We start from the raw sequence: 11,912 nt of genomic DNA, 5'->3' as shown, positions 1-11,912 counted from the left end.
GCTTTAGAGGAAGCTCAAGTGAACATATTTGGCTTTAACCACAGTTGCACACAGTTGGCTTTAGGCCTGCTACATTTATCTATAAGTTTTTTCTTTTTCTTTTTAATGCATCCAAGTTGTCGCTTTTGATTTGAAGCTGCAAAAATCAAAAAAATGTAATAAATTTGTTCATATATCAAAATAAATGCAGCTGTTACAGGCCTGATTGAATATTGTAATGATAATAAGAAACGAAATTATTATTATTATTGTTATTATTATTATTATTGCTATTATTATTTTTGTATTAATGTTATTGCACATGTGCGACCCTAAAATATGTGCCTGACATGAAAGTTTGGGGACCCTGTGAGACAAATCATTTAATGTGTCTGCGCTATGCAGCGTTGCTTTATGTTTCTAATCAGAAATTATGTAGGGCCTATTTTAAATTGTCATCATTAGTGTGACTATAACGCTTAATATTAATTCTCAGTGGAGTTTTTAAGCCATTAGGATGTTAAATAGCAGCTAAACGTTTAATTATAATGCCTCTTGCGATGCGTTTGCCATTGGGCTCACTAATTAACGTTTTCAACTCGCTTGCTTTTTTTTTTTTCTTTTCCTCCCTCAGCTGAAATGATTGCATATATTTGCAAAAAAATAAATAAACAATGGTTCACTTGCGGTGAAGGTATAAGTGAATGCTGCGCAGAGAGCAATTAAGTGAGAAGAGGAGGCAACATATAGCCAGGCAAGAAACAGGATACAGCGGGATTTTGAAAACGTCGGGATGAATTTGATGCAAAATTAAGCGTGTTTATTGATAATCTATATAAAGCCCTATTTCCACACAAGAGCTCTAACAATTCCCCTAATTAAATATTAACGATGTTTCAGCTTGAACCTTTGGCATTCTACTATTATTTCTGCTGCATCTCAGAGCAGGATGAATTCCTAATCGCACATGATGAGCATCCTCTTGTATCTATTTGCGGTGAAAAAAACCCCATTAACTTGTTTCTATCAGCCATTCTTATGCACGTTATTGATTCATTCACTCATTCGTGTTGTCAGCGAAACACTGGTAGTTTCACCTTCAGTCCCGTTGTGTGTGTGTGTGTGTGTGTGTTTTTTAATTCATGAAGTAAATAATTATTCTGCTTTGCTTGAAATGTTTCGCTCTGTCTGTCTGTCTGCCCTTGAAGCTCTCTCTGTGCGTGTATATGTTGGTCTAAAACCTTATTATCTGACTGGATGATCTCATGCAAATCATCATTGACACACTCACACGTGTGTGTGTGCTGATGTTATAATTTGGTATTGTCAGATCAGAAAATGAAATATGAGTAGCCCGGGGTATTGTGAATAAACATGATAGCCCCTATTCATTTAGAATATTTTCAAATGATGGAGATGGAGAGTGAAAAAAAAATAATAATAATAATAAAAACGGCAGGCGATGTAATAGTTAAAACTATGACTTCATATTTATGTCAGTGTTATTGTAAAAAAATGGACACATCATCCAAAAATCATCAGTCATGGAGATATTATTCTTTACCTGCAGCCTCATTGACTGAAGATTAAAACTCAACCACTTTGTTAACGTTGCTTTGCATTAATATTAATTCAAACTGTTTTAAATAAAACTTGCATAGTAGTATTATTTCGGGTTCACGTGAGGCTGAAGGGCAAATCATGAACACCTCGATCGATTGCTCTGTGTTCGGCTCTCTCTCGGTGCCCTGGACTCGATCGACGCTCTCCGGTTTGACGAGTAGAGTCTGTGTGTGAACACAGTGCATGGCTGAATTGTAGGAGCTTCACTGCGATTTAAAGGTGAGGAGCGGGCTTTGCACTTCAAGGGTTCCCCTTTCCTTAGGTTTGTTACCGTGTAGGCTCCACTGACTGCAACGTGAGGCGTGTTTTAACTGTGAAAAACCGGCTGGAAAAACCGTGAGCCTGAACGCAACCACAGCCAACCGTTGGTGGGAGTTAGCACAGTTAGCTCGCTAGTTAGCCTCCACAGAAAACACGTTTTTTTTAAAATGTATTTATCTCTTTTTATATAAATAACATGTGCGACAGCAGTGTTATTAGAGCTATAAGTTATGACATAAGTGACATTACTGTCACTTCCCTTTATGTAGCCGGTTGATACGATAAGATGCATGTTGTGTTAGCTGGCTAAAACAGACGTTTAACCGTTACAGGCTAAACAAACCGTTACAAACGGTTAATAAACGGTTAATAAACGGTTGATAAAACGTTATGTTGGTGGTGTAACTCTGCGCTTTCCTTGTGTGTGTGTGTGCCATGTCAGCTGTCGGTCAGTATGGGTCGGCGCTCCTCTGATAGTGAGGATGACAGCCGGAGCAGGAGGAAGAGAAAGCAGCGTTCACGCCGGTCGTCCTCCTCCTCCTCGTCCTCGTCTTCGTCCTCCGGCAGCAGGGTGACCAGCAGCCGGAGTCGGAGGTCCAGTCGACGGAGCCGCTCTCGCTCCAGAGACAGGAGGTAAGAGGGACACAACAACAACAACAACAACAACAACAACAAGGTTTTGTAATGAGAGAGTACAACAGAGACTGCAGGACAAGGCTGTGTTTCATCTCCAGGTGCACTGATGCTACATTTTTATCACCAATGTGCCACTAAAATAAGTTACGCCCAGATGAATTGATCATCTTCACTCTGGTTTAAAATGTGAGTCAAACTAAAGTATTGTTTGTACATTTGTTATCTTTTTATGGTCGCTTTTGTTAAGACTCTGAAGGCCTTGTTAGTTTGTTACACTCGTGCAGTTTTATTGAAGTTACAACCCAGCTATACTTAGGTTTTCACCATTATACTTTTTACTAATATTTTTAAAAAACACATTATCAGTATAGGGGTAATAGTTTTCCTACTTTTACGCCTTTTTTCACCACATCTTTTGACTTGTCATAGTAGGAAACACACGGGCGTTACTGATAACATCTGATAGACCTTTGTCACAGCAGCCATTTCGATATATGAAATAGTCGGGTCAGCGCAGGTGTTTCCAGTGATACTAATAAAGTTCTGTCACATTTATCTTAGCAGAGACTTTCCAGTCTGACTCTGAATGGACCGGGACCTTAATTAGTATGATTAGTAACACCTGTGTACCATTTCATGTCAAAAAGGCTGCTTTAAAAAAAAAGGTCTATTAAACGCACCACTAAGTCATGACAGTGTGACAGAAGCAAGTAAGTAAATAATAAATGAAGCTGTGCTTCTTCTTAAAATGTCTTCTGTTGTCTTGTCGTCATTACACAGCAGACCGTTATTCGACTGCTTTTAGGAAACAATGGTTTTGCTGTGGCTTCAAAAACATATCCATGCAGGGTAAGGGATAGATGTCATTACTGACAAATAACTGAAATACTAATAAATTAGTTTGGATTTTATGTAATTCAGTGTTTTCCTCAACATGCAGCAGCTGAGTTTGAAAGCCAGAGAAACTTGAGTTTGTTTGTGGTTTGTCTTTTTTTTGTTTTCATTGTAGCCCAGTAAGAATTATGTACACTGTATTCAAGACACATTTCATAATGGGGTCCTCTGCAGAGGGGACTGGATATGAAGTTTTAATCGATTCTGCACTATTTTAGTTAGTCACATGATAGCCACTTAGAAGTGGATGTTTATCTTCACTAATATATAAAGTGAAACTAGCATTTTTACCTTTCCGCGTAGGTCATTTTAGAGATGAAATTTGGGACAGATGTGGCTGTTTTAGATGCCTCATTTTGTATCTAGTCAGACAATAAATGAAATGTGAAGGCTGAGACATGACAGGTTAAAAGCTAATAGCATTTTTCTCCTCATGTTTACAAAATCGCACACTTTCTAACTTCGCTGTTTCAGAGGACCAGGGAGCTTCATCAGACATCATTACAATCGGCTAGTGGCTGGACCTGGCCTCCTCCATCCATCCACAGCTGCCACTGGCTGTGTGTGGCTGTGCAGACAAGGCCAGTTGATAGTAATTATTTATGAGGCTTGGTCAAGGTCCATTACTGCTGATTGGAAGTCATTGCCTGGCTGTATGGGGTGGGGCTGGGTGGGCAGTGTAAACCCTGGGACCACAGTCTCTCATGTATTAGCCATATGTTTTGATCAATTAACCAGGACCTTGTGTGTGTGTGTGTTTGTGTCGAACTAGTTCCTTAAATAGGCTCATTTGAAAGCCGACACACATTCTGTGGCATTTCCAGCCTGCGTACATACAACCGGTGTAAAGAGACCTCACATGTGGTTAAACAGAAGAGTGTTTATTCTCTTGGCTGTTGACATCATGACTACATAGTTAACATGCCTGCGTAAAGTGAATATTTGTGTCCATGACTATATTTGTGACACACAAAGTGGGAGCATGACCGGAGAAAAGTGTGTGTGAGTGCACAAAAGGCATTAAATCCAACTCGCTAAGGTGTTGTATTCACGTAGAAGGCTTCAGTGTTAACCAGCACTTCCCACTCGCACGTGTTCGAGCCATTATGTTTTTATTATATTACGTTCCGCGCAGCCTTCTGAGAAAATGTGTGAGCGAAAGCACCTTTTCGAAAAAAACCTCAGCGCACTACTGTGTGTTTCTTCTAATGTGTGAAGTGGTTGTATGAGGGCTCTGGAACTTATTTCATAAGGCCCCGCTCGTGGGATCCAGCCTTTTGAATACTAATGGATCTTTCCTGCACTGCTCTAAGTGGTACAAATCTGGTTTGATAGTTCAGCCTCTGTTATTTGTATTGCTTTCCTTTTTCTTCTCTTCTCCTCTATCTTGCAGAGCTCCCATAGGACTGCATATGTGTTTTCGTGTGTGTGCTAAAAAGATTTGGATATTTTTGGCTTTGGTGAAACAAAAGAAGAGATTTTAAATAATGAATATTGCTCAAACTGTTTGCGCAGTAAAAGAGAGAGGAGGGGAAGAGTTCTGCATTTACATTCACCACCATAAATGCCTCATGCTACATGATATCAATAGGAACACGGCGTGAGTGTTGTTTGGAAAAATAGACGCTACGAACACTGCTGTAGCCACATTAAAGAGCAGCGGAGCACCAAAGGGCCCCCGTGGAGGAACTGTAGGGCAGCCTGCATGGCTCTGCTGCTCTCGGCTGTGGACAAGTGTGTTTGCTAATGCAAAGTAGCCGTCAGCGGTGCTGATTATAGGTGAGGTTGTCTGGGACATGAGGTCGTATTTGCTCTTGGACTGAACAGCAGAGCAAATTAGAAATACAGCCTTCAGTTATGGAATAATACAGGAGCTCAAAAGGGAAAGGTTTGATTTCTTAGGTTTGTTTTAAGAAAGAAAAGACTATACACTGAAGGTGAATGACTGTAAATGTATATTCTCAGATGACTGAATTTCTTCATGAACCACTCTGGGCATTTAGAAAAGATTTACACGTTGCATCGATGCAGTTGTGCCAAAAACAAAATGATTAATTGTAGAAACTAGAGGCCCGCTCTCTGTGTGATGTTTTGTTATAAGGATCCTGCCAATAATAGAATTAAATTAGTATGTTTTCGGTCTGCGTGCTTTAGGAGAAGGAGACGTTCCAGCAGCAGTTCATCTCACAGTTCCTCTCGCAGGAGGAGGAGTCGCAGTGCGGAGAGAGACAAAGGGAGGAGCCACCGCTCACACAGGTCACGCAGCCGAGACAGGAGGTAACTCCATCACACACACACACACACACACACACACACACACACACACACATACATATTCACGAGCCACTGTTTATCCTGCACAGTTTAACTTTTTATTCAATCTTGGATTGAGTCACCACTTTAATTTGAATTTTTTGAAGCTTGTGCATTTTTCCTGCCTCATATTGTGGCCAACTCTAATAACAATGATAATTATAATAACACTTTATATCACATTCAGTATTTCTAACAATATGTTTTATACATACTGAAAACAAAGTATATAATACATGAAGAGAAGGAGTGATGAGTGATGCAACATCGTATAGGAGCAACAAAAAAATCTGACTTGAAACGCTTTTTGGGTGTTTGTATTACAAATCAGTACGTGGAATGGCACTGCAGATTTTTCTTATTAAAAAAGCAATAAGACTTTTGGAAGTTTACTTCAGCGTAAACAAACACATCATTTCGTATTTATGTCTCATGTCATCAGATGGAGCCACATGGAAACTTGCGTCTTCGGTCTGGATTAGTATGTTGCGTGTACTCGTGTCTCGGTTTGCACCCGACTATCCATCTTACTGCGCGAGTATTAATGAAACAGAGACAGCAGGTCATGTTCCCAAATCTCTTCTGGCAGCAGCTCTCCTATCACTCATTAATGCAATTAAAACATCATTACCCATACACACTTTGTTGAATTATGATGATTATTATTATTATTGTTAGTAGCTCTTTTTTTTTTCTTGCAAGGGGCTAACTTATTCATGCGAGACTAATGTGTACACACCTGCACCGCACTTCTCACGCACACACACATACGGCCATAGTCAGTTGTGTATCCCTTTCAGAAACATAATGGCAAAGTCTCTGTGTGTGGTGGTCCATGTCATTAGCATAGCTAATCTGGTGCTAATGAACCAGTAAACTGTGCTGTTTTTAAATCCCTCACACACACACACACACACACACACACACACACACACACACATAAAAACATGCACAGACGCACAATTGAAGAAAAGGTTGTCATAATATATGCGCGAGCGAGGCCCTTTGTTTACTTGTGTATGGCTGCGGGGGAGAGCAGAGATCATTTTAATCACAAAGGAAAAAGTGTTTTAATATCTTCATTACGGAGCTGTCAGGGCGAACGGATGGTGCAGCAGACACGTTTTGACACAAGAGTGGTTGATGGGGCCACAAAAAGACACCACACTTCAGCTCTTCAGCCTGATGGTCACTGAACGATTTGTGGCTTCAGATCGAGCAACACATTGCCGTGTTGCACCGTGAACTGAAACCATTTATGCGGCGAATTTTGGCCAAACAGTTTTCACACATTCTCCCCCTGCTCTCTGTGGTACGGCGGCAGTCACTCACAGCGGCACTGGTGATTAAAACATCAGTCGAAAATGGCATTACTGGTGTGGTGTGAGATGAAGGGTGGAGGGGATTTGGGAGATTTAGAACTACAGTCGATGACATCGGTGTTTACAAACGCTGTACTGTGATTAGGAGGGTTGCGTTGTGTAATCGGCTTAGCGGTGAGCGAGGAGCAGGTGGGTTGGGCTGGTGTCGGTGGGAGTGCATGGCGGGGAGTTACGAGGTGGAGGCGGCGTTGGAGGTGGGGATGTGCAAAACGATGGCATTGATGATAAATTTATGCGGTTATGTGACAGCAGCTGCAATTTGTGTCTGCGAAACTTTGTTGTTGACGTCCACATGTGTGCTCCTGTTTTAGCATTCCAACAAACCAGTGGAAATTCTGGTGTGTCATCTAATAAATGGAACTAGAGCTAAAACGATTAGTCGATAAACTGATTTGTTGACTGACAGTAAAATAATCTTCAGCAAAAATCTAGTTCCAGCTTCTCAGATGTGAGGATTTGTTTGTGTCTTTGTGTTATTTGAGAGTAAACTGAATGGTTTTTGGTTTTAGACTTTTGTTTGCTAATTTATTAATCCAGAAAAGAATCTAGAGATGAATTGATACTGAAGATAATTGTTAGTTGAAGTCCTAAATGGGACGAACGAAGACAAAGCATGTGAATATTCTGTATTCAGTGTTTTCTGCAGTACTCGGAGTGACTGTAGTCAGCTTTGTTGTGGGATACTGCACATTCTGCATCCACTGTGGTCGTGGGATGAAAGTAGGTTGGTGTATACTGTGCACAGGTGCCCTGACTGCCATTAGTCTGTGTGTGTGTCTGTGTGTGTGTGTGTGTGTGTGTGTGTGTGTGTGTGTGTGTGTGTGTGTGTGTGTGGATGAGGCTGCCTGAGCTGGCTGAGAGGCTGGCTGATGGATCAGAGGAGGATTGAGTGGACAGGACCTCATGATTGATACGCAGATAGGATATGAGGTGCTGCCCGCCACCCCCACCCCAGCCACACCGACCCGGCACCACCTTCAGAATATGAAAGAGAGGTGCAAGAGGGGAGGCCAAGTGTGCCGACTCGGGAGAAGGAAAAAGAGAGAGAGAGAGAGAGAGAGAGAGAGAGAGAGGGTATGAGAAGTTCGAAGAGAATGGAAAAGTGTGGAGAGAATAGGTCGAGTAAGTGCGAGAGAGAGAGAGAGGGAGGGAGAAGATCCTAAAGGAGGAAAATGAAGAGGAAAGACAAAAGCGTAGAGAGAATAGATAGGCTGGAGAGAGGGATATTATTCAGAAGAAATGAGAATAATAACGTCTGCATCAGAATATTGCTGGGGAGAAGATTAGGACCATAGTGGGGCCGTCATGGGTTGAAAGGAGGGAATATTATTACCTTCTTTTCAATCTCTCATGTATAAATAAAAAATAAAGAGATACATGAAATAAGAATAATGCTCTATCTTGTGTTTACCATCTACAGTTGCTTACTCCGTCTCTCCTCTCTTTCTCCCTTTTTTTTCCCTGCCCTCAATCAGAGAAGGGCCAGGTCCCCCAGAGGCAGTCAATCTTGCCCTGAAATGTAAAACAGACAAGAGGAGCAGATTACCTATTTGCCATTAATGTTTATTCTCTTTGATGTGAGCAGGCATATCAGGCTGATATGTGTGTGTGTGTGTGTGTGTGTGTGTGTGTGTGTGTGTGTGTTGCAAGCGAGGTGTGTGTGAGGTTGATTGAGCGTATGCATGTATGTGCAGATTTGCGTGAATGCATGTTAATGGGGAGGGGTATGTCAGGGCCTAGTCCACTGGGGGGAGAGCAGAGTGGAGCATGGCAGCAGCAGCGTACAGTGATCTGATGTGTACCCAGTCCAACAAAGACGACGCAGCCTCTCATCACAGTCGGATCACAGGCACGTCTTTAGGTGAGCTCGGCGGAGCGGCGTAGTGCTGGCGCTTTCATGGGCGGCCACAGCAGGGGTTAAAACGTGTGTGGCTCAGTCAGTCATCCTGTCAGTCCTTCATTCACTTAACAGTCAGCTGCAGAGGCGTTGTTAGAAGACATGGTGCGACAAATCAACCACTTGACCCATCAAAGAGAAGCTGAGCAGTACATTCATCAGTGGATATTCACACATGTACGCACTTGTTCACATAGGTGAGCTTATACTGCAAGGGCACAAACAAATGCTTACAGTTTCCTCATTAATATTTGAAGGGTGTGTTGAGTTAGCAGGGCAGAGTGCTAGCGTCAGTGTTTAGCCTCGCTAACACTGGAGCTGGGCTTCATCACCGGGCCGCTGTCATAAGGAGAGTCAGACCTCTAATTATCCATCTTTCCCCTAGAGGAGATAGATAGCAAGCTAAACACACCACACATCACGTTGGGCGATTGGAGTCAGGATTATCTTGGTCATCCTGGAGCCACGTAGGCCGGGATGAGCTCAGATCTGGTGCTGGGGAAAGGACTGTGGGAGTGACATGGGTTGAGCACATTTTAAAAGTTAAAAATAAATGAAAACACACAAGACATGTTTGAGTTTCAGTTCAAATGACGTGTTATGAAAAAGCCCCCTGGTTTACCTGCTAGATCATCAGGTTAGTTCCCAGTTTTGATCTCCTGCATTGAAACTAACATGAAAAATAGAATGTTGTAATAATAATTATAATAAAGAGACACTTGAATCATCCCCTTAGGGACATTCTGCTGACCTTCTTTGGAGAGGTCACAGGTCAGGGTTGACTGATGAGCAGGGCCCATAGCTTGCTAGTTACATTTCCTTACTCTTCTGGTTGTGAGACAGTCGACCACTAAACCCTCGTGTCATGTCTCGCTGCTGCTGGAACTAGGTAATCTAGATGTTTTAGCTTCATGACATGAGCTCTGCTCTCTACACTGGAGATCACAGAAGAACTCCAGGCATGTGTGTGTGTGCGCGCAGGGGTTGAGCGATGGCCTGCTATTTATTTCGCACAGCAATTTTCCCCCCTGTATGAGATGAGGTGTCGTACATCTGCTCGATAGCTTTTCCTGCCTTTGCACCGACACGGAGCTCGCACAAGGTCATCCAGTCGTCTTGGGGAAACGGGGAGGGCTGAGGTGAAGAACTGAAGGGAGGAGTGCAAAGGGTCTTAGAGGGGGGAGGATGGGAAGGTAGGGCCGTTGAGTGCAAGAAGACGGAGGTGGGGTGAGGAAAATCAGCGACTTTATTGTGGGCGAGCAGCGCGGGCCTGCTGCTTTTCATCGCACCTGGATCAGCAATCCATTGGCAGGGTGGAAATTTCTCAGCGCATTTGCGTCCAGCTTATATTTATTCACGCAGTTTAGAGTGTGTGTGATGTGGCAGGTGGTTTTGGGTGTCGCTGGCTTCATAAGGGAAACAAGCCTTGAGTGTGTTTTGAGGACATGACAAGTAAAATCTGGTTTCTTCAACAAACCGCTGAGATCTTGCCATTATGAGAGAACCATAAGGCATGAATGGTGGTGCTGATGGATAGGAAATAAGATGAGGAAGAATGCGAACAACCCCTAAATCATTTTTCTTCTTTAAGTTGGAGTATCTCACTTAGTGCTCTCACAGTTTTATAGTGTCTTAGGTTAGTGTAGAGTGAACTATACTGGAATTTAAGCACAGGCCTCTGTCTGTTATCCCATAGACTCTCCACATCTTTTCTTCTCCCCCTTTCCACAGGATGACATTTAGCCCTCTCTTCCTTCTTCCCCTATTACCAGACTTGCAAAGTGTTGATTTAAACTGAAAGATGACCTGGTTTAGCTCGGCTGCGTCTTCTCTACTCCATAAAAATCAACATGCTTCCAGTCGTGAGATCTGAACGCGTTTGTTGTTGCGTTTCTCCCTTTGCCTCTCTCTCTGTCTTACTCTCTTTCTCTGTGTTGTCTTTTTTATTTATCCGCTGTAAAGGGCAGTCAAGCGCTGCTCGGCTTTGTTGTCAGAAACCTTTATTTACCAAAGGGAGGAATAAGTGACTGACACAGACAGCCTCTTTCATCCCTGCCTCGCCGCAAGCAGTGTTCCCCTCTACCGCCAGAGGAAAACCCCTCTCCTCACCCCTCACTTCTGCCAAGCCGCCAATCCCCACTCCCCACCCCACTCCATCGCACCCCTCCATCCTGCAGGCTCACAACACACCAGCCCACTCCCCTGGGTAGCAACCTAGCTGTAGAGTCTGCACTGTGTACATGCATGCACACAAAATACAGCTCACAAAAGGCATCACACCAGTCCTCTCACACAGACGATCAAATGAGCGAGTTAGTCCGATACAAACAAACAAAGACTAGTTTAACATCAAAGAGTTGTCCCTTTTTCTCTTTTTATCCATCTGTTTAACAAACTGTGAGTAATGACACACGAAGCCTGCTGTGTTAGAGCCTTGGCTGGAAAGGTAACTGTTGTGTGAAGTAGGAATCTCTCAGGCATCAGTTTCCTAAACAGCGCGTCAGAAATGACTCAAGCACGCTGACTTGTGTTTAAATGACAAAGTGATTTCAAAAAGAGTTTATCTTTATCTCATTAATACGGTTATGAAGAGAGCTAATTCTGTCAAATGTTGCAACTTTGCTGATTTTGGTAATTGAGGAAAAACTTAACTTAATATTTTGAATATTTCTCACAAAGAGCTTTTTCTGCGGACATCTGAGGCATATGAAGTCCGAGTCATTTGTGCATATTTTACTAGTTAACCTACCTGTTCATTCAGATCAAGTGAAGGTTAAATATGTAGGACGGTAAGATAAGATTTGAAAATGAATCCCAAAATTTAAACTTATAGTACACGTCCAAATTTGCATTTTTTTTCTTTCTAGAAAGCTATGTAACTTTGTGATTAATTTAAGTATCATGGAGTTACTTTATATGTCTCTACT

At 42.4% G+C, this 11,912-nt stretch overlaps 1 protein-coding gene across 4 annotated transcripts in view; it reads left to right on the top strand.

Annotated features, from left to right (window-relative positions):
• The first annotated feature begins 1,696 nt into the window (after positions 1-1,696).
• rsrc1 (arginine/serine-rich coiled-coil 1) overlaps positions 1,697-11,912 on the top strand; it is a 109,518-nt gene continuing 99,302 nt past the window's right edge. For 2 of the 4 annotated variants that reach the window (XM_019266924.2, XM_027280209.1), the window contains exons 1-3: positions 1,697-1,821; positions 2,306-2,496; positions 5,548-5,670. In XM_019266924.2, coding sequence (XP_019122469.1) covers positions 2,318-2,496; positions 5,548-5,670 — 302 coding nt within the window. In that variant the 5' untranslated portion in view covers positions 1,697-1,821; positions 2,306-2,317. The other 2 variants (XM_027280211.1, XM_027280210.1) reach the window with 2 other exon arrangements.

Source organism: Larimichthys crocea, chromosome VII (assembly GCF_000972845.2).
Source record: "Larimichthys crocea isolate SSNF chromosome VII, L_crocea_2.0, whole genome shotgun sequence".
NCBI lineage: Eukaryota > Metazoa > Chordata > Actinopteri > Sciaenidae > Larimichthys > Larimichthys crocea.
The sequence above is the reverse complement of the archived record's forward strand: the minus strand, read 5'-3'. Positions and strand labels throughout refer to the sequence as shown.